The 23,828-nt window shown below is 38.4% G+C and overlaps 1 protein-coding gene across 4 annotated transcripts in view; it reads right to left on the bottom strand.

Annotated features, from left to right (window-relative positions):
* Positions 1-237: 237 nt before the first annotated feature.
* Positions 238-23,828, bottom strand: part of dusp13a (dual specificity phosphatase 13a) — a 91,398-nt gene continuing 67,807 nt past the window's right edge. The window contains exons 2-5 of one of the 4 annotated variants that reach the window (XM_039773457.1): positions 16,734-16,883; positions 15,989-16,209; positions 13,277-13,526; positions 238-649 (exon numbers count right to left, since the gene is read on the bottom strand). In XM_039773457.1, coding sequence (XP_039629391.1) covers positions 13,306-13,526; positions 15,989-16,209; positions 16,734-16,882 — 591 coding nt within the window. In that variant the 5' untranslated portion in view covers position 16,883 and the 3' untranslated portion in view covers positions 238-649; positions 13,277-13,305. Of the gene's footprint in view, positions 650-5,543; positions 5,901-10,993; positions 11,134-11,248; positions 13,527-15,988; positions 16,210-16,733; positions 16,884-23,828 lie in introns of those variants that run through there. The other 3 variants (XM_039773448.1, XM_039773440.1, XM_039773466.1) reach the window with 3 other exon arrangements.

Below are 23,828 nucleotides of genomic sequence, written 5' to 3'. Positions count from 1 at the left end.
AAACCCTATTGTGATACAATAATAAAGTTTAAACGTGCAGACTGGCTTGGCAGGAATAACGCAAACCCGTATGCTGGAGTCAATTATGATGCTGCAGTTGGAAGATTTGCTAGCTTATAGATGTGGCATCCTAGGAACTTCAGCAGGTAAATCTGAAGGGTGTTTATTTGACTTTCAATAAGTAAAATGACCACACAGGAGAGACAGTAAGTACAGTTTTATGATTGCTTTATCAATAGTGTGACCAGACATTCTGTATTTATTACCCAATATGCATGCCCTGCCTTTTTGTAAATCTTATCTTGTATTTCATATGTGACTCTTTTATTTAAGTAGCTTATGCACTTGTACACAATGTGGCCTTTCATTTCTGCACACCTAACAGGAGTTCTTTTCTTCTCCTTTTAACAGCATACCGTTTAGCTCAAATGCACATCCTACAGCTCATCTTCTCACAGATGTTGCCACTGTTTCTTTCTGCCTGACACTTTCTCCAGTTGACGTGCAGGTTAGATGAAGCGGTGTTGCTACATTGGTCCTAGATGAGTGCGTGTGCACGTTTGCTTGCCCTCTGATCGACATAAGATTGTTTCTGCCTCGTGCCCAGTTATTGCTGGGATAGGCTCCAGCTGTGCCCTATGGCTTTGCCCTGGAAAAGCAGGTTAGGAAAATGAATACAAGGAGGTATAGCAGCAAATTAAAAACAGACAATACAGAAGTGGCCAGCATTTGCTTTCAGTTATGCTTGTCTCCAGATGTGTAACATATACAGTGGTGTGACAAACTATTTGCCCCCTTCCTGATTTCTTATTCTTTTGCATGTTTGTCACACAAAATGTTTCTGATCATCAAACACATTTAACCATTAGTCAAATATAACACAAGTAAACACAAAATGCAGTTTTTAAATGATGGTTTTTATTATTTAGGGAGAAAAAAAATCCAAATCTACATGGCCCTGTGTGAAAAGTAATTGCCCCTTGTTAACAAATAACCTAACTGTGGTGTATCACACCTGAGTTCAATTTCCGTAGCCACCCCCAGGCCTGATTACTGCCACACCTGTTTCAATCAAGAAATCACTTAAATAGGAGCTGCCTGACACAGAGAAGTAGACCAAAAGCACCTCAAAAGCTAGACATCATGCCAAGATCCAAAGAAATTCAGGAACAAATGAGAACAGAAGTAACTGAGATCTATCAGTCTGGTAAAGGTTATAAAGCCATTTCTAAAGCTTTGGGACTCCAGCGAACCACAGTGAGAGCCATTATCCACAAATGGCAAAAACATGGAACAGTGGTGAATTACCCCAAGAGCGCAGAGACGACTCACCCGAGAGGTCACAAAAGACCCCAGGACAACGTCTAAAGAACTGCAGGCCTCACTTGCCTCAATTAAGGTCAGTGTTCACGACTCCACCATAAGAAAGAGACTGGGCAAAAACGGCCTGCATGGCAGATTTCCAAGACGCAAACCACTGTTAAGCAAAAGAACATTAGGGCTCATCTCAATTTTGCTAAGAAACATCTCAATGATTGCCAAGACTTTTGGGAAAATACCTTGTGGACTGATGAGACAAAAGTTGAACTTTTGGAAGGCAAATGTCCCGCTACATCTGGCGTAAAAGGAACACAGCATTTCAGAAAAAGAACATCATACCAACAGTAAAATATGGTGGTGGTAGTGTGATGGTCTGGGGTTGTTTTGCTGCTTCAGGACCTGGAAGGCTTGCTGTGATAGATGGAACCATGAATTCTACTGTCTACCAAAAAATCCTGAAGGAGAATGTCCGCCATCTGTTCGTCAACTCAAGCTGAAGCGATCTTGGGTGCTGCAACAGGACAATGACCCAAAACACACCAGCAAATCCACCTCTGAATGGCTGAAGAAAAACAAAATGAAGACTTTGGAGTGGCCTAGTCAAAGTCCTGACCTGAATCCAATTGAGATGCTATGGCATGACCTTAAAAAGGCGGTTCATGCTAGAAAACCCTCAAATAAAGCTGAATTACAACAATTCTGCAAAGATGAGTGGGCCAAAATTCCTCCAGAGCGCTGTAAAAGACTCATTGCAAGTTATCGCAAACGCTTGATTGCAGTTATTGCTGCTAAGGGTGGCCCAACCAGTTATTAGGTTCAGGGGGCAATTACTTTTTCACACAGAGCTATTTAGGTTTGGATTTTTTTTCTCCTTAAATAATAATAAACCATCATTTAAAAACTGCATTTTGTGGGCACTTTAAAGTATGTAGCTGGGTGAAGTTGGCTACAAGATCCAAACGTGAGTGGTGAGTTGCATACCATGAATTGTCCAATATGGGTAGTAAAGATAGGACAACCCCAGACTGTTCTTGGCAAGGATATGTATAAGCACTTCTCAGAGGAGGCAGTGTAAGAAGCGTCTCATGGGTGTGGATCATGTTCTATAGCTGAGCTCACAGCAATAGTTACAGTTGGTATAAAAAAGACCCCCAAAAAAATTCACATTTTGTTGCTTTGCAGCCTGAAATGAAGACACACGCAAAAAATGTTTCTCCAGATGTAGTTACTCAATGGAGCTTCATAATCGTGAAGTGAAAACAGTGAAAGATGTAATAGCAATAGTTCAGAAAAAAAATAACAATGTTGATTATTTTAGTTTTTTTAAAGGAATCCCCCCCAGCCCCCATGTATTAGTAATTTGTGGAACCACCTTGTGCTTTAATTATAGCCACGAGTCTAATGGGATCCTTCTGTACCCACTATGCACATTGTGGTGGATGGCCGGCAGCTCAACCTGGCCGGGACACCCTGAGAAGGAAAAGAAGATGGGGGACACTGCCTCCCCAAGACACTAGATGGCAGCTCCCATGGCGTATACCGGTGCCCTGGATTCCCACAGGGCATCCTGGAACTTGGAGTGGGGTTTCACAGCCCTGTTGGGTGCCGTGGGTGCCACCAGGGGGTGCTGTCAAAAGATCGGGGAAGTCATGTTTTCCCTATAGCCTGGAAGTACTAATAGATTGTGTGGACAGGAGCACCGAAGTACTTCCAGGCTGACTAAACAATTGGGAGTTCTGCATCTGACCAGGAAGTGCTGGCAAGTCATGTGGAAAGAAGAACAGAAGCACTTCTGACTCGGGCACTATATAAAAGACTACTGAAGACCCAGCAGGCGAGCCAGAATTGGGAGGAGGGAGATCAAGCTTGTTGGAGAGGAGTGGAGGAGATAAAGAGTATTGTGTGTGTGTGTGTGTGTGTGTGCTTCGTGCTTGTTGGGGCTCTGTTGTGCCTGTGCGAAACGGAGAAGGCATTGCCCACATGCAAAGAAAAATAAAACAGTTCTTTGTTTTAGCAGTGTGCCCCCTGCGTCTGTCTGTCTGTTTTGGGTTGAGTTCTGGTATAGCGGCATTGTCACTCGTCTTTACAGAATTGTTCAAGCTCAGTCACATTGGATTTCCTTTTGGCCTCTGTATCTTCAACGTTCTTTTTATCAAAGTTCAAATGAGACTTAATGTGGCCTTTCTTGAGGAGTAGCTTTTTACTTGCAACCCACCCATTCAAGCCACATTTGTGGTGCACTTGTGGTATTGTTCTCACATACACACAATGACCACTCATTGCCTTAAAGTCCTGATACTCTTTCAACGTTGCCATTGGCCTCTTGGTAGCCTTTCTGACTGGTCTCTCCTCCTCGCTCTTCTATCCAGTTTGAGAGGACGGCCTGATCCAGGTCGGGTCCTAGTAGTACCAAACACTTTCCACTTCTTAATTATGGACTTTACTGTGCTCCTAAATCTTTTTGTATCCATTTCTTGAATTGTGCCTGTACACAACTTTATTCCTGAGATCTTTTTAAAGTGCCTTGCCACCCATTGTCATTTGTTTGCTTTCAGTTGTACTACCAAGCACTGGGATGCTCCAGAAACAGCTGGTTTTATGCTTCCAGTGGACTACTGGTGGACGCCAATTACATTGGTGTGCAATGGAGAAGATGATTACTTACCCCTGACTGAGTTTCCAAGTATTTTTCGGAGGGGTGATCCTTTAACCATCTCAGTAATTGGGGTGTTTATTTCCTGAACTGTTGCTATTATACTTTTGACTTGGCTGTTTTAACTTGCATTGAGTGAATTCAGCTGGAAAATATGTTTTGTGTGTCTTCATTTCATGGTGCAAAGCAATAAAATGTGAATATTTTAAAATGGGGCGATTCTTTTTCTGTACCCACTGTATGTGGTCCCAGTATTTGCCCTGTGAAAGGTAATGTTTGGTATCTAGTCAGATCAGTCTAAAGTTAAAGTAGGGCTCTGCCAATTAATTGTGTGTCTTGTTTCTATTTGTAATTTTCATCTAGTTGACTGTGTCTAGTTTGAGGACATATGGGTTGCACCTTTGCTCTTTACAGATGGTAATGTCTTCTGATCTGACAGTTATTTCCAAGATTGGAATATTTTACAGCCGAGTATGACACAGCTCCACTTCTCCAAACCTTTGCCTTAAAGTGAGTAATGACGTTTGTGCGTGTGAGAGAGTGCCTGCCTGAAATGAAGAAATAACAGAAACTCAGAGGCCTTTGTGAGTTTGATCAGCTGACCTGTACAGGAGCAGCAAACAGTGGCTCCAAAATGTGAGGCAAATCCTTTTTAAACAAAGCTTATGGTTTGCTGCTCTCTCTACTCCCCCATTCTCACTTATGGCCATTAGTTTTGAGATGTGATGGACAGAACTGCTAATTGTATACGAGGTGTGGCAGAAAAGTAATGAGACTGATTTTTTATTTACCAAAGTTTTTATTTTTTTCAAACATCAATGTTATCCCCTTCAAAGTAGTTCCCTTGGGCAGCTACACACCGATGGAGACGTTGTTCCCACTGTTGGTAGCAGCGCTGGAAGTCTTCAACCGGTATGGTCTTCTGCATATCTATTACACTCTTTTGGATGTTTTCCTGAAATGACGTCCTTTGAGGACATTTTTCAGTTTAGGAAAAAGTCACACGGACAGAGGTCAGGTGAATAAGGGGGCTGGGGAACCACAGGAATGCCTTTTGAGGTCAACAATTCTGTTATGGAGAGGGCAGTTTTTCAGCACCATTTTGGCACAGACCTTTCGCATGTGCAAATGTTCAGTCAAAATTTGATGAACGGTAAATCTGTTTAAATTTAATTGTTCACTGAACATTCTTAATGTTAAACGACGGTCTGATCTCACAAGAGTGTTCACACGTTCGATGTTTTCATTGGTTTTCAAAGTTGAAGTCCTCCCTGAACGGTGTTCATCTTCAACGTGTTTTCTGCCTTCCAAAAATGATTTGTGCCAGCGAAAAACTTGAGCTCGGGATAAAGAATGTTCCCCATAGGCCTGTTTTAACTTTTCAAACATCACCCTTGCCGTTTAATGGCACAACAAAGCTCCAAATTCCGCTGTTCCATTTTGCGTGACGCACAACCAAAAACACAACTTCGCTAATAGCAGTCACAAAAATCACGTAGTTAACGGAAGGAGTTGAAACTCGCACTGAGCTATGGGAGGGTACTGATACACGTGCTCTATCAAGGACAACAGCGCAGCGTTGCCAGATCGCTTGCAGTGTTGCCAGTCTCATTACTTTTCTGCCACACCTCGTATACGGTCAGTTTAGGTGCAGGATAGATTGCTCATTTGCTACTACTGGATGAGTAATTTGAGAACTTTAAGTTGAGATGCTGTTCTTCCTAATCAAGAGGTGCAGTTTGAAGGAATTTGGGCATCTTAGCAGGATGTCTGCAGCCACCTCATACAGAAGATGGATCAAGGAGGAGACCCAGCAAATACCCAAGGAAGCATGTCTCATAGTTTGGTTGGGAAGTTTCCAGATTGCTTTGGGGAGTAATTGCTTGAGTCATGGAAGACTGATTTGAATAAGTCCATCTGTGGACCACTAAGAATAGAGGGTCAAAAATGACAAAAGTATGTCTGAGAAGCAGGATAACCACTGCATGTTATACATTGTCAGCTCCACACTAAGGTGTCCTGCATCAATTTGTAGGTTATAAAAATACGCATCAAATTCGGCATGATACTGTATATACGGTAAATGCTTGCCAATTCATTTATATCTGATAACGGTTTCTCTGGAAGTCTTACAATGTAACTGAGAGCTGGAACCTAATGTTTACATTGTATCTTCTGGCTGGGCCATATTGTCACTTTTTAAAACTAAAAAAAAAAAAAAATAGCATGGGGGCACAATCTGTGGATTTAGGAAGCACTGCAATGTGTTGTGGATTACAAGAGAGATTATTCTAAATTATTACATAAAATATTATCATCTTTATATCAGTTTGAAATTAGTGGAGGGATACGAAACAATTCATTTTAAATGTATCTGTAAAATGTGAAATATAAACTTTTTCTTGTTTGTAAATGTATAAATGAAAAGATTATTTCAATTATATTAATTTAAAAATCGGAACAAATGGGTTTCCTAACTCCTCACTAACGATGGAAAACACTTCATAACAGAAATAGTTTAGTGCTTCACTGGGACAGCAACATTTACTGTATATGTATTACATTATTTGAGTAAACTGATCTTCTAACTGGAAATATTTAAAATTTGCTGCATTTTAGCGTTTCCAGTGATCCTAGGTCTCCATTTTCCATTTTGTATTTGCTCTTCTTTTTCTGCCATTCATACACCTAAATCTCAGTGCTCACTCTCCATGTACTGCTCTAATCTTGCTCTTCAGCGGCCTCTTTCAGAAAAGAACCTTTTTGCATTCACTCCAGTTCTCCACCACAAATAAGCTGAAATGGCATTAGCTGCCATAAACTGTGTATTTTGAGGCAGTAGATTTTGACTTGGGAGTAAAAGCATGCTTCCCATGTCATCATTGGTACTCCAATAAAACAAGCTTTCAGAAAAATGTCTGATGCCTTCTCAACTGTCATACAGGGCATTGTTTGATGTTGTCTTTTCTGGTGTACTTTCATGATGCAGCCCTTTTACAAAGGGTTAATATTTTTATTTTTTGTGTGTGTGTTCTAAATATATACAAACACAGAAAGGTCAAATTACTGAGATTTCAAAATGACTTCCAGATGTCATTATATAATGTAGGAAATCTTTTTATTTCATTATACATCTTTTATACTCCAGATGTTTAACTCAAAGACCTTCTTTATCTCTTAATTTACAAAGCCTACCCAAGGTTCTTGCTGAATTTCTAGAGAGATCCTTCAAGGTTTCTGACTTTGAACACTTTTTTCAGAAAGATCATCAGTACACTGTGCACAATTATTAGGCAATTAAGTATTTTGACCATATCATCATTTTTATGCATTTATTGCATCTCCAAGATGCATAAACTTGAATGCTTATTGGATTTAATCATATCAAGTGCTGTGGCGTCAGGAGATCAACACCCTATATCAAGGTGGCCATAATTATTAGGCAGCTTGTTTTCCTTAAGGCAAAATGGGCCAAAAAAGAGACTTGACTTGAGTCTGAAAAGTCAAAAATGGTAAAAAGTCTTTCAGACTCATGAAATTGCTAAGATATTTGGGCAAAATCACAGAACCATCAAACGTTTTGTTGCAAATAGTCAACAGGGTCGCAATAAACATGTTGAGAACAAAAGACCTAAATTAACTGCACAGATTTGAGAAGAATCGACCCCATTATCCTCCAGTACTTTCATATTCCAGAACTGCAACCTACCTGGAGTGCCCAGAAGTACAAGGTGTTCAGTGCTCAGAGACATGGCCAAGGTAAGGAAGGCTAAAACCTGACCACCACAGCACAAGATACATAAGTTGAAACGTCAAGACTGGCCAAGAAATATCTGAAGACAGATTTTTCAAAGGTTTTATGGTCTGATGAGATGAGAGTGACTCTTGACGAACCAGATGGATCAGTAACGGGCACAAGAGCTCCACTTCGACTCAGATGCCAGCAAGGTGGAGACGGGGTACTGGTATTCACTGGTATTATTAAAGATGAGCTAGTTGGACCTTTTTGGGTTGATGGTAGACTCAAAATCAACTCCCAAACCTACTGCCAGTTTTTAGAAAAAGACACTTTCTTCAAGTAGTGGTACAGGAAAATGCCTGCATCTTTCAAGAAGACCATGATTTGTATGCAGGACAATGCTCCATCACATGCATCGAGGTACTCCACTACATGGCTAACCAGTAAAGGCCTTAAAGATGAAAGAATAATGACATGACCCCCTTCCTCACCTGACCTAAACCCTATTGAGAACTTCTGGGCCCTTCTTAAACAGGAGATTTACAGGGAAGGAAAACCGTACACCTCTCTGAACAGTGTCTGGGAGGCTGTGGTTGCTGCTGCACAAAATGTTGATCGTCAGCAGATCAAGAAACTGACAGACTCCATGCATAGAATGGCTGTTACTGAAAAGAAGGGTGGCAATATTGGTCACCGATTTTTCTTTTGAAATGTCAAATGTTTATTTGTAAACTTTCAGTTGTTGTTTATTTTCATCTGTTAAAGTGAGAATAATAAAGTGAGATGGGAAAATGTTAGTTTTTCCTTTAGTTGTGTAATAATTCTGCACACTAATAGTTGCCTAATAATTGCGCACACATATGTATTCCCCTGAGAATTTTCACACTCACATTTCCTTTGTAAAACATTCAGGTTTCAGGTTTATTAACATTTTGGATTGATTGATAGCGCTGTATTTGTTCCATTTTAAAATTAATCCTCAAAAATACAACTTGCCTAATTATTGTGCACACAGTGTATATGCAGCTTTATTAATTTATGAACATGTGCATATCTATTAATATTGTCAAAGAATTGTGCTTCTAATGTAAATTCCACTTCGGAGTTCTAAGAAAGACCTGTTCCCAAATGTAAACAGTTATTTAAATGTATTTAACTCCCATGAATAACTCAATGCCCCAAAATAACAAGGCAAAAAGAGGATTTAAGAATTTTTTACTAATGTATTTAAAAGAAAAAAAAAGATGAAATATCACATTGAATGTGTGTTTGTGCACTGTATTCACAGAAAACCAGTATCAAATATGCCCTGCATACCCTTTTTTTAGTTAAGAGAAATCGGGATATTGGTGTGCACAAAAACATGCAGCAGCCACGGGTAGAAAACGGTGGAAGCGTCAAGAGGAATTTTCTGAGGTAAACACTCGGACAATTGCATTAGTTCTTCTCCCAGATGAAATAATCCGTCTCAGTATTTCGAAAATTGCTAAATCCAGTAGTTGATCAGCTGAACGTACAATGCTAAGCCCCTAAGCACAGGCTCCAGGCTTGTTTTCAGATTCAAGGTGACCGCTGATGACGTTTAATTTGTATGCGATTGAAGGACTCCATAAGTGGACATGTGCATGTCAACGGGGCTTTGTTAGAAACCAGGCTTCTGCCTTAACTTGATTACTCACCTTATCCTGCTTTTGGGTGTGCATGTAAAGCCACTCTTTCACATATGTATTCAGACCCTTTACTCAATACCTAGTTGAAGCCCTTCCTGTAGTAATTCCAGCCTGGAATCTTCTTCTATATGATGGAACAAGCTTCACACACCTGGATTTGTGGAGTTTTTCTGCATTTTTTTCTAAAGTTCTGGCTGGCTGGATGGAGCCCATCTCTAGATACCTTTTTTCATATCGCTCCAGAAATGTTCAGTTGGATTCCAGCTGGGAAACTCAAGGACATTTTCATTAAGGATATCTCTGTTCATTGCTGCATTCAGCTTTCACTCAACCCTGCCTAGTCTCCCAGTCCCTGCCACTGAAAAAACATCCCATTGGCATAATGCTGCAACCACCATGCTTCACTGTTGGAATGGTATAGCACAGATGGAGAGTGAGGCCTGGTTTCCTCCAGACATTACTCTAATCTTGGTTTCATCCGACCTGGGAGTCCTTTTTGCAAACTCCAAGTGGGAGTCGAGATTGATGTAGAGTTGCAATGATAGTTCTCCTTCTGGAACTTTCTCCCATCTCCATACAGCCAATCAAGAGTGCAAGCAGTGTGACCATATCTCTCACCAGGCCCTTCTCCCATGATTGCTTAGTTTGACCAGCTCTAAGAAGAGTCTTGGTTTATCTAAACTTCTTCCATTTAAGAATTATGGAGGCTACCATGCTCTTGGAAAGCTTCAATGCTGCAGAATTTGTTTTATAGCTGCCTCTGGATGTGTCTCGACACAAACCTGTCTCTAAGCTCTTCAGGCAGTTCTTTAAACCTCATGAATCTGATGCACATTGTCAACTGAGGAATGTTGTATAGACATGCCTTTCCTAATTATGTCCAGTCAATTGAATTTACCATAGGTGTACTCTAAGCAAATGTAGAAAAGTCTTTTAAATGGTTAATAGAAAGGGATGGCCTAAGCCACATTTCATGTGTCATGGCAAAATATCTGAATACTTCTGTCAATGTGCTATTTCAGTTCTTTTATTTTTAATGAAAATTTCTAAAATCAAGTTTTTGCTTTGTCATTCTGGGGTATTGATTGCTAATTGTGGATAAAAAATAAATTTGAATGGTTTTAGCATAAGGCTGCAACACAGAATACAGTGAAGGGGACAGAATAATGTCCGAATCCACTGTATAACATTTTGAAGGATCAGAATGCACAGAAAGGTATACCATCAAGTTCCCCTTAGCAAAAGAACCTGCACCACCATAATAGAAATATGGTTCTAAACTGTTTGAAATTTGTGATTCACGGGTTCATAATCTCCATTTTTAACCTTAAATTTCCCCCAAATCTTCTTTTATATTAATATAATTTACCTGATTCATATCATCCTGCAACACTGCTCAATAAGAGAGAGAGAGAGGCTACTCAACTGAGCTCTTCCTCTACAAAATATATATTTAAAAAGTACATTTCACTAAACAATGTAATGGTTAAAGTGCATTATGTTTTGCTCCGGCTTTCTGTAATGCAATGATAAATGAATGTGAATGGAAAACTAACATGAAGACTGAATGAATGAAAAAAGCATAAGGAATCAGTTATAAACCTAATAAAATACGTGTAAGAAAAGAAAATGTATTCAGTATGGAGGAACTCTATACAGGAGTTATGTGAAATAATTTAAAATAAATAATGGAAGAATTGCATCCAGGTACACTTAAATAAAAAAAAAATCTTATCCAGCTGTAGATACACCTAAAGAGTAAAAAAAGAATAAAATTGTATTAAAAAACACAAATTATTGAAAAAATTATGAATACACTTTCCACTAAAATATTAGAACTCAAATATTTATTAATCATCTAATATTTAAGTTCAATAGTAGACAGCTGACTATAAACAAAGAGACTCCGATAAATGATACAGGAAATGAATGCAACTACTAGACACCTTTTGCTTTTGAAAAGAACCACCCAAAGCCTTCAAGTTTAATAATTGTCAGAATAAATGCACATACTGTAACTTTTCAAAATTTAGTGAAGTATGCATTCATTAAATTCTCCATCCCTTTTTCTAACCTACTTATCATCTTCAGAGTTTTGGGAAGCTAATGCGTATCCTGGCTGCATCTGGAAAGGGAACAAGTTCCCCATGGGACAAATCAAGTTCTCTCGCTGAGGCTTACTGACCCACTACAGAGCCCACTGCTCACACCAGACTATATACTGTGGTGTCACTCTACTGTCAGACAGTTCTCTTCCTACATCACTGGCTACACATACAGTATGTGAATTACAAGATGTAACTTGTCATCTGCCAAACACACATTTGTTTTAAAAAAGTAGATGGGAAAGTCCTTTTTTCTGCTTTGAATGGTGGCAACTAGTGAAAGGTACCTTAAAATATCCAACCTTTTCTCAAATTAAATTTCTTTGCTGACGCTGACTGATGAATTTCTAGGATCTTCTGTTGTTTAGTTAAATCCGTTTTTTTCTTTGCCCACAAAGTACTTCCTTTGTCACTTCCTGCCACAAAATCTTAAAGCATCACAACATTCATGCACAAACCTATTTTTATATAATTAATCAATAACAAGATCTTTTAGCCTATTCTAACTTGACATCTGTAAAAGCTTAAAGAGAGGTCTGTCATTTTGTTAAAGTAACACTGTATTGTGGACAACAGCCCGGTGTCCTCTAAACCTTTCTGCAGTTCCTTTGTAGTGATGTGTGGATTGTGCTTTGCAAATCTGACAAGTTTATTAGAAGGTCTAACAGATGTTTTCCTGGTTCTTGTCATGAGCTTAGTAGTTCCTCCTAGCTTTGATTTGTTAACGCTACTTCTGAGTGGGATGTGTATAAATATTTTTATAGGCTTTCCTTAATTTGCAAGAGTTGTATTTGTTTTTACCTCAATATCTTCGCCAGTTCCATGGAGAATTCTGTAATTGTGAAGAGACGGCCTTACACCCTGAGAAGCTAAAATGTTCAGGATGCTTATTCAGCTTTGGCATTGTTTTCATGTGGGTTCATTTAAGGAATTAATGAATAAAACCGGTTTTGATGCCTTAAAAAAAAAGCTGTTAATTTATAAGGGTGACCAAAACTTGCACATGCCACATTCATGGTTTTATATCTTCAACATGATAAATACCCAAAGAAATAATGCATAATACAGATGTTTATACTTAGAGGATTAGTGAAATATGCAGTTCAACTGAGGTACCCAGATTTTAGCATGCCTCTGCTATATCCATATATTTAACTGTAGATTTAAAAACTGTTTGTATAATTTATCAAACTACTTTGAATGTATTGTGTTGGGCAAAGGGTAGACACTGCTGAAGCACGTTTTAGGTCTAAGTTTGACGTCTGTATTGGTAGATAATAGCTACTCAAGACAAGTCTGTACAAGCATTGGTGACATAGAGGACATTTGCCTCACATTTAAGATGTGAATGTTCTGAGTTATCAGAGTTACATACATAATCGCAGTTGTCTCTTAAACTGATATTTTCCTTAGAGGTTAAAGAATTCATTACAAAAATGATTGTATTGAATTGTCTATTTCCATATTTTCACTGTTAAGTGGAAAAATCTGATTAAACTACCCTGAGAAAATTGAATCTTTGGTGCTGTCAACATAGAATTAATATAGTTTATTCCGGTGTTAACATACTTATGCACATACTGTACACTTCATAAATTGGTTTAATCACATCTTTTCTGCTGATCATTAGTTAATACGCTGCTTAATGGCCTAAGTAAATTTAGAAAATAGCATGGTAAAACAGTGTTAAACTCTTTCCTGTAACAATTAATAGCACTAATTTCTTAGATTAATCTTTTAAGATATAAACTGCATAAAATATTTAATGTAATTTTATCGTGCACATTACCTCCAAGGCTGATGTCGCTGTATTCACGGTCAGAGCCTGTAATGGTCTTCTCTCCTTTTCCTTTCAAATGCTAAAGTGATGTCTAGTTGTCTAAGCTGGCTTAAAAACCCAGAATTGGGGCACACATCCCGATGTCTGCCCACTGTCTTGATAGCTTCAACCAAAGTCATCTTCTTGCATATCATCAGGAAAGCAAAAACAAGAGCAGCAGATCGACTTATCCCCATTGCGCAGTGAACTAATACTTTACCTGAAAGAAGAGTGTTTGATTAATCGGCCAGTATCTTTTATAGAGCACACCATCACAAAATGCTTTTATAAAGCCAACAAATATAATTCACAGTAACACCATGAGACACAAGCCATTCGGTTGCATGATAGATTATAAACAAATTCAGGATAGTTTACATAGCATGAACTGGTTTTGCAAGGATAAGAATTTGAACCATGTTCCTTTTTATAACAATGTTTCCCATGTGGAATGATCCTAAAACGAAAAACTACAAACAGGAGCGCAAACAAGAAATAATTGCATAGAAAACTGCAGTTTTGGCAGTGCTTCCGTGCCTGTTGTTTAAAAAGTGTAGGTTTCTCCAGTGTTTGGTCCATAACCCGAGTAAATATGATACAGTATTAGTGTCTGGTGCAAAACTGTTGTCATGTTGTCTATTGTACTGACGCCACTGCTGGTGACTTACTCATGGTCACGTGTGTTAGTGTTTTGTCTCAAAGTGTCAGCTGGAGACAAGATGGCCTTTTCCAAGATGCCTGTCTTTGAATATAACCAAAGGTCTTTCAGACGTTCTTCAAAAGCCACTGGTTATTCATTTCAGTTTTGTGACACATTATTTTGTTCCTGATTACCCTGATGCTTCATGTGAAGAAATGCTTCCTGGTTTCTGCCTTGATTGTATTTCTACAGTCGTCTTCCAGTATATGCTTCAGTAATTTGCTAGATGGACTTATTTGGCTCAAGTTTATTGAAAATGTGAATATATTTTTATGAGTTGGATTGAATCTGACTTTAATTAGAAAAAGTGTTCTGACATTTTTAGGTAATTTTGATCTAAGATATACTAACTAATCATTATGGCGGAGAGAGGTGTGAACTGTTGCAAGCTGAATAACACCTACAACTTAGAATTTCACTGTACTTTGTATATGCAACAATAATTACCCTATAATTAATTATTTTCTTTTAAATGAATGATGGTATGCTTAAAGCAGCAAATCAGAAGAGATACAGAACTTTCATTAGGTTTTATGTAATTGGAACCTCTTGATACACAATCTTAATACTTGCAGTTTCACCCCTTAAAAGGTGAATTTCTGAAAGGTGCCTTTGGCTTTACTTAGAGTGAACTTTGCATCGTTTAGTCCTGCCAGTGGCACTGCTTTCCTATTTTTAAAAAGTGTTACATTTTAAAAGAGACTGTTCATTGGGTTCACTGGGTGATACAGCCATCTTAACTTCTTACCCATCAGGGACTGTCTTACCACGCCACGAGATAAATAATGGATTGTTCATTCCTTCTTAAATGGAAGTTTAGATCAACTCTGACAAGTCATACTTCAGTCGCGCACAGTGCAGCACTTGGACGTTAGTCTAGTTCAGGGGTCCTCAATCCCAGTCCTGGAGGGCCGCAGTGGCTACAGGTTTTTGTTCTAACCTGGTTGCTTAATTAGAAAACAATTCTTGCCAATAACTTAATTTCATAGCTTATTAGGGCTTTAACTCTGCTATGTCAGGTAATTCTCATATCCTCGATTTTCTTGCCCTTTCTAAGGACATCATCCAAATGATTTGAAGGCTAAAATGGAGGAGTAATTCTCAGTCCTTCACTTTTTTCTCTTCAATTTCCTTCCAAGTGTTTAATTAAACCCAATAGTGCATGATAAATACACACTGGTGTAAATGGTATCAAGCTAAATGGAGAAATGCTGCTCTCTTTTGTCATTTTCATGTTATTGCTAATTAGGAGCAATTAAAAACCAAGAATACAGCTATTTATGACTAAAATAAGCAATAAGGGTTCAAAATCTAAACGAGCGAGACAACTAAAGTGAAGCTGAAGTGTTACTTGAGCAATAAGTGCTTCCGATTAAACAACTGGGTTGGAGCAAAAACCTGCAGCCACTGCAGCCCTCCAGGACCGTGTTTGAGGACCCCTGGTCTAGTTGAAGCCAAAGTCAAATGAAATGGTAGGTAGTTATCCTATTTCTATAATCCTGGTGTGTATCAGTAAATGTATTATTCTATTTCTTAACAAGAGTGTGCTTTTGTTACCTTGATACACGTCTACCAGCCAGAGACCACCTACTACAGAGAGAGGTAATGAAAATAAAGTGGGAACCTTACCAAATTATTTACTTAATTACAAGCATTGCTCAACACAAAGCTGATAATTAAGCAAGTTAAATTCTCTTTTCCTTCCTACAACAGTTGCTTTAAAAATGGCATGCTTAATATAACAAAAATATGAAAAACTATCTTTGGAATGACATTACTGTGCAACTCTATATTTCTTAGAGGAAAACGATTGTCTTCCAGTGTGATTGTGATGTCTCACTTTGTTGTTTTATAGCAATACTTTATACCACAAAACATGTTACCAGACTATAACTGTAAACAAAAAAGTGTAGTGTATATACAGCAGCTTTTTTTCCGGAAGTGGATCTTTATGTTTTAATGTTTGCTTTCCAACCACTTACCCTTTGGTGAATTAAGTCCTGCCCTGATAAATTTAGCAGTTGGGTGGAAGTATGGACTAAGGTCAAACTCCGGGTCATCGTCTGCCTCCACGCCATAGTAATCTATATGCATGTCACTATAGTAACCTGCTCCAGTGTTAACGTGATACCTTCCATGAGCAGCATTCACAATGTGAGTGATGCCAAGGCTGAGCAGCTCAGTTTTATCTCGTGCTGTGTACCTGAGATGAAAACCAGAATTAAAGAAAAACACTAAAACACATGCACACATTTTACAAAATACATACTTTAGTCCCATTAAAATGACAGTACTTACCATTTAAGGAGATGTAAAAATGTAATTTTTCACATTGTACTGTTTGGACTGAGGTCATGTAAAAGTGTAAAGTTACACTGCATTTCTAATGTCATATTAGGTTCTGTATAACTTGCAGAAAATGTGGGCTCACTTTAGACTAAAAGTAGAGTTTGTGAAAGTATAACATTTAGTTGTTGTTCAGCTCAGTTGCACACATCTGCATACATCCATCCATTTTCCCAACCTGCTTATTATTTGGTGTCAACAGTATTTCTACATTTTGAAATTTCTGTATAAAACCTGGAGTGTATTTTAGTCAAATAATAAAAGAAACGGAAATAAAAACACTATCACGGAATTACATTGATTAATACTTAAATAATCCCTCTTTGACTTAAAATTTTATTTATGCAAAAACTACGGTCTCTGTTCACCTATAGTACATACTCATCTCCTATGTATAGATTTGGCCAGACTTCATGGACATGCCCCGTTGAATGCTTATTAAGCCACAGCAAGTGCTCAAGGGCCGAAAGGCTTGGTGTCTCGTACTCGCCACTCATCCAAGACTCTTCACGAAGTGATTTCCAAGCCATCCTAAAAAAAAAAAAAAAAAAGTAAGTGCATAACTCATTTTTTGGTCTTTGCTTTCTATATGCACTCTTGTGTCTGCCTATTAATTAAGACATTTTTGTCACATCTGTAGGCCAAGGCTATCAAATAACTACAACTTTACTTTCTCTTTTACTAAATGTTACCTGCAAATATTGATTCTTTACGTAAAAATTAAAGAACGTTTATTTGTTTCAGCTTTCTTACTGCAAGATAAATTTTGTCAAAACTCGGACACTTGTTGAATTCATGCACATATCCTGTAAAAATATCTGCTAAAGCGATTTTAAAAATCGATGCAAACGGTTGATTTTAATTGCAGCCAAGCATAATCCTGGGGAAAATGCTTAAATTCAAACATTCTGTACAGCTGAACAAATATATATTTATTATCCGTACAAAAGTAAAGATGTCGTGGCGTTTGACATTGTAAACGTAATACTAAAAGCAACTAATCACTGTTCGATGGCAATCTGCTTTCCACATGAAGTCACAGGAGACGATGAAACTCCACGTGCCGCCGCATCACCATCTCTATTACGGTAATGCTTTATACCCGCTCTCCAAGGCTCGCTAGATTGATTAACTCATTCTACAATGTATTGACAGTTGTTTTACATTTACGGTCGTGCCTGATACTGAACGATACATATATTATCAAACTTGGAATAAGCGATAATTGTGTACTTGATTTTCCTATAGGCCTGGCGCCCTGTTTCTCTTGGTAATGAACCTGTCCTGACAGTGATTCCTGGCAACGTTTGATTTCGTATCCGATTGATTTCGCTTCGTATAGGCTGCAGATTCAAAGACCACGCAGGTCCAGTGCTGCCGCTATGTCTGTTTTACTTGTGCACTTCTGATTACAGCCCATGCTACGGAACGTCTGGTCTCTCGGTTTCCCCTGCCGAGTCCCGCGCGCGGCACCATTCTCGCAAAGACACGTACGCACCGTGCTCGCGAGATTCTGCAGTGTGTAAGTTTACCCTGTCGTGCATTCAAGTATCATTTTTTTTATTATTATTTACACAGATATGTTGCACAAATGCAATCCAGTGTGTAGAAGGCAAAAAAGGACGCGTAGCATTCGAGATCGGTTTTAGAACACTTTCGCATGTAATACTAAATCCGAGGTAGAAATATGGGACCCAGGTTTCAACGTTTGAATTGGAGTTATATGGACATTAACACATTTTTACTGTAGTGTTTATGCGGCCTTCCTTTTATCTATACGTTGAAAATCAAGATGGATTACACAACAATAGAAACGCAGGGTGCCAATGGGAAGAAAACTGAGGTGGTGTACTTTTATAAGATTTCCAGGTTGCTGTCGCCAGCCAGTAAACCCAGTTACTATATTTCCGTAATCTAACGTGCCTCTCGACCTTTTGAAATGCTTAAACCACAGTTTTGCATACAGTAAGGTGACCATCCGTCCCCGTTTTCCGGGGACAATCCCCACTCAGAAACATGTCTCCGGTGTTAGCTGGTTCACTTTTTTTTGAATGTATCTCATCACCAGGATAATTTGGACTCGGCGCGCATGAGCGGTGTTTTGACGGAGGTTATGCTTTACCGTATCCTGCAACTTTGGCGAGAAATCACGTGATAAACCCCCAAACCCATGTCCCCGGAGAGGCCCAAAAAATTCTCTTCAAATTACATACAGTGTGACCAGACCTAGCGTTTTAATTACTACCCCGGAATTTAACAAAAATGTCCCGTTTTAGCTGGCTGAAGGGGACCCCGACCAAGAAGTACTTGTGTATTTTATTAGGGCGCAAAAAACTCAAAAGGGGCCCCCAACCTGCTCATCGATATAATCTGGTCCACCATACTGTTGGCTGTATCAATGAGTTGCGCCCTGTTTTTGAACATACAGTAAACATCTGGGGCCTCATGCATAACGCTGTGCATAGAATTCACACTAAAACATGGCTTATGGACAAAAGTGGAAATGTGCCAGATACACAAAACCGTGCATAAGCCAACTTGCACGCAATTCTGCTACAAAAGTCCTGGTCAGCATGAAAAGTAAAGCATGTGCGTGCACCTGCCGTCACACCCCAACTACTCCCGTAATTTTGTACATTTTAATATGCAAATCAATCCAAATATCACCTTTTCCGTTCAGTGTTTTGGTTAAAAGCATGTGGAAACAACAGAGTTTCGGCGAATGCAAGGAAAAAGTGCTATTTGTTGGATTAAGCCGTAGTATAAACGACAAAAGGAAGTTTATCATGTGATACAGAGTGGCTGAGACACTCGAAAGTTTAAGTTCAGAAAGTTGCACAGTGCTCGAAATAAAATCAAAGAAGTGTTCAGATATCAAGGTTGTGAAAAGGCGACTCGTAGCCCACCATACGGAAGCGTATTAGGGTACAGAGAAAAGAAAAAATAAGGACATAGTGAAGAAAAAAGGTTAAAATGTGTTTAATTTAGAAATTTCCACTTTAATCTTGTAGTTTATATTGTCATTAAAGACGAATGTTGTAAACTTCATCTTAATATCAATGGTTAGTTTACTAGAGTTTCTCAGTTTTTCATCATAAGTATAGCAGAAGGTTAAATGCTTCATGTTCTGTGTGTGTCAATCACTACGTGCTTCTTAAATGTTAGCTTTCTTTTACGGCACTGATCTCCACTTATAGCACATTACATTCATTATATTACAGCTGTCTGAACATTTTGGGATACTAAGATGTATACTTGGTATCATTTTCACATTTTGCAACATTTTTACTTAAGTTTTTCATTTGATTCTTTAGATTATAAATAGAATAAGGAAAGCCATCAGGATTAGGGGGGAAAAAAAAAAGAAAAAATACAATGAATATTAACTCAAGGCTGTAATATAACAGGATGGCACCCGAAGTGAAAAGCTAGAGGGGATCCCTTTTTTGTTTGGTCTTCCTCAGCCCAGATAGGTTAATGCCCCAGGTGGTCCTTGCCCTTGCTCGTGTGCCCGGCTGTTCAATGACTGCCACTGTAAGTTCCTAATTTTTTTCTCTTTTCAAGGCCTTTGGAGTGCCTATTCCCTTACTCTGTGCCGCCCTGATTATACCTTTGACTACTTGGTAGTCTATGGCCAGCTGGACATAATATGTTATTAAAATTAATAAAAAAAAAAAAATAGTTTTTATTTTCCTTGGAGTATAATTTATGTAATTAGCCATAAGGTTTCCATAATCTCTGTTTATGTTACATACAGTTTACAGAATTCTGAATGAAACTAATTGGTCTCTGAAGAATAAGTGGTTTATTCATACACAAATAGTCTTTTGAAGCCTCTAAGTCATTTTCTTTCTGGTGCAAGGCACAGCCCAGTAGCTGAGAGTGAACTCATTTTAGAGGCGAGTTTTGCTGCCGAAGCCATTACGTACTGTACTCCGGATGATATTGCATATTCAACACCATTGCCAGTAACTTTATGTCTGCTTACACAGCTCCCTTGAGACTGAGCTAAAAAGCAGCTGTTACACTAGATCACACTGTAGTTTAAGAGAGATGTTACAATATCTGATACAGAAACGGCACGAAACATGTTCCTGCTCACAAGACTCAGAAAGATGCTTTGAAAATGTCACATTTTCTCTTTGTTTGCATTATCCATTTTCTCTTGCAATTGACTTCTTGGCACTCCTGGGTTCTGCAGTGCCTTGCTCTTGTATTTTTGTTTATTTACAGTTTATCGCTAATTTTTAAAATTAAAAACTAATGCACAAGTGTCTATTATATACATTGGCAGCACAAGGATCCTGAGCATCGCCTTAGCTTGGTGAAATTAGCAAGTTGTCCAAATACTACTCTTCTAGTAGTTTGCTCTGAGCAAATTGGCCTTAAGCGGGTCACATGAGAGAGTAATGGAGATCGCTGTAGAAGTATGATTAAGAGGAATGGCCTGCCTGCTCTGAATCCAAGTCTGTATGCTAGTTATGAACTGTGTGAAAATATAAAGATGCTTACACATGCACCAGAGCACTTTGGCTAGACATCAGTGTTTGACTTTGCCATTCCAATGGAAACTAAGTTTTGTACGGTGAAGTAAGGAGAGCTTATTGAGCTGTCAGTGTGACCATAGCTTGGTGTTCACTTGGCTCAGGGCATAGGCTAGATGGATGTGGATGATCTAAGCGGGCTTTGAGCATATCCTCAGGAGACCAACAAGACAGTTCTGTTCCAGGGAAGTTTTTAACCTTCATTTTCTTCTCTCTTACAATACATTTTAGGAGAAATCACAGACATACAGTCAGAATGTGTCAGGCTTTTAGAAATTGACACAATTGATATCGTTGGTGTCACCGTGCTGAGACTGAGTTAAGTAAAGATATTCTGGCCAATCATTTGGCAGTTTGGGACTAATAGGAAGGATGTTGTCTAGACAGTTCCCAGTAAGTGTGCAGAAATACTGACCTGCCTGGGAAGTTCTTAAGTCTGGAGAACACAGGACTGAATTTAGGGGTTACTATTGACTCTGACCTGAATTTTAAATCACATATTAATCAGATTACTAGGACGGCATTTTTTCACTTTAGAAATAGAGCAAAAGTTACATCTCTTATAACATTACAAGATGCCGAAAAATTAGTTCACGCTTTTGTTTTCAATCAGCTAGATTACTGTAACGCACTCCTCTCAGGACTACCAAAGAAGACATCAATCGATTGCAACGAGTGCAGAATGCAGCTGCTAGAATCTTAACTCGGAAACGAAAATCCGAGCACATCTCTCTAGTTTTGATGTCACTACACTGGTTACCTGTGTCATTTAGAATTGACTTTAAATACTGCTTATGGTTTACAAGCCTTAAATAATCTCACTCCATCTTATATTTTGGAATGTCTTACACCTTACACTCCCAGAGCTTAGAATTCCAACAGCTAAACTTAAAAGAAGTGGTGAGGCGGCCTTCTGCTGCTATGCACCTAAAATCTGAAATAGCCTGCCAATAGGAATTTGCCAGGCTGATACAGTAGAGCACTTTAAAACACTGCTGAAAACACATTACTTTAACATGGCCTTTTTATAATCAATCAATCAATATGTTCAATCTCCTCAAAATAACTATTCATGGTGGCTCCAAAATCTGTACTAACCCCTACTTTCTGTGCTGTTGTTTGTCCGGTTTTCTGTGGTGGCAATCTGCGGCACCACCACCTAATCAAAGCACCGTGCTGTCCTTACATTGATGGATTAAAACCCAGAAGTCCACATGACCATCATCATCAGATTCTTTCATGTGAACCCTGAATACCATGAGGACTGATTGAGGTCATTTATGTCAGGTAGAATGCCTAGAGGGGGCCGGGTGGTCTCATGGCCTGGAAACCCCTGCAGATTTTATTTATTCTCCAGCCGTCTGGAGTTTTTTTTTTGTTTGTTTTTTTCTGTCCTCCCTGGCCATCAGATGTTACTTTTATTTTATGATAATTAGTGTTCCCTAACTTTAATTATTTATTCTGTCTTTTTTCTCTTTCTTCATCATGTAAAGCACTTTGAGCTACATCATTCGTATGAAAATGTGCTTTATAAATAAATGTCGTCGTTGTTGTGGAGGTGTTTGGAGTGCAAGGGTTTATTTATGTCTCTGGGGTTACTGAAGTGGTTGGTGAATCCTGTGGTGGAAAAGTTGTATGGGTGGGTGACATCTTTTAGAAAGTCACTGAATATTATTAGAGTGCCTTCATTATTATGCAAACCATCTTCTTATTAATATCTGCACTTTGCATATTAACAAATTAAGGAAACTGCAGACTAATTATCTAAAATGGGTAATACATTTACAGTACTGACCTCCAGACATAAAAAAAAATTACTTCTGAGTAACAATAGTTTCCTTTATCTTAGTATAACTTCAGCATATCAGCTTCCATTATTACATTTTTTCATAGTTTTGTGGAATCACACAAGATAATGAATATAATATACAGTTTGAGAGATAATGGTGAGCATTATACAGTTCTATGCAAAAGTGTGGCCATGCTTGGCCAACATACATATTTTTTTGATAATACTGTATTAAGAAAAACAATAGTACTCACAGCTTCAGCAGCAAATAAACTAAAGCAGTGTCTTTTTTTTAATGAAAATGTTGATGTATAGTTTAGAATGTCTGGGTCTGTGGAAGGGGTTATCCTGAAATACGTCAGTCTAAGGGACATGGCTGTGATACCTGGATACTACCAGATTTCAATATGGAGGACATCATGGCTTTAATGGATGTTTGCCCAGATATTGTTAAAAAATTTTTGACCTTAAACTATTAAAAAATGTAGTTATGAAAGCTGATATGGTCAAATTATACTAAGACTAGGGGGGCAAGCCCCCTGGCGCCTTTGGCACCCAACCCCCAGTTGTGGCCAGTCTGCCACTCACGTTGTAAAGAGGGGGCTCAACGCACCCCAAGAAGACGGGGTCTCTCCTCTGAAAAACCTTAGGTTTTTTTTTTTTTCTCCTCTTTGCTCGATCAGCTGCTGGCTTGCTGCTGCTGCCGTGTCGCATGATCTGCATCTCAAGCAGCGCTTTGAACATTTAAAAGCCTGTACAGCAGCTGTCCTACTCTTTGTCTTTTATTTACAACCCCTGGCGTGGTTTAAGTCTTGTCTTGCGGGACATGAGTTCTTGATATTTTTTAGTTTATAATTTAAAAATGGAATAAGAATCTGAAAATCTAACATTACATTATAGTTCGACAAATTCTGAAAAGAATGATACCAAACATATATGTAGGTTTTAAAATAAGGCCAATTTAAAGTGTGACAAAAAATGTGACATAGAATCGTTGTACAAAATAGCTGCAGATTTAGGCTTAGGTATATATATATATATATATATATATATATATATATATATATATATATATATATATATATATATATGTGTGTGTATGTATGTATGTATATATATATATATATATATATATATATATAT

The sequence above is a fragment of the Polypterus senegalus genome, chromosome 1 (genome assembly GCF_016835505.1).
Source record: "Polypterus senegalus isolate Bchr_013 chromosome 1, ASM1683550v1, whole genome shotgun sequence".
NCBI classification, from domain to species: domain Eukaryota; kingdom Metazoa; phylum Chordata; class Cladistia; order Polypteriformes; family Polypteridae; genus Polypterus; species Polypterus senegalus.
Note: the sequence above shows the minus strand (reverse complement) of the source record. Positions and strands in the feature narration are given on the sequence as shown.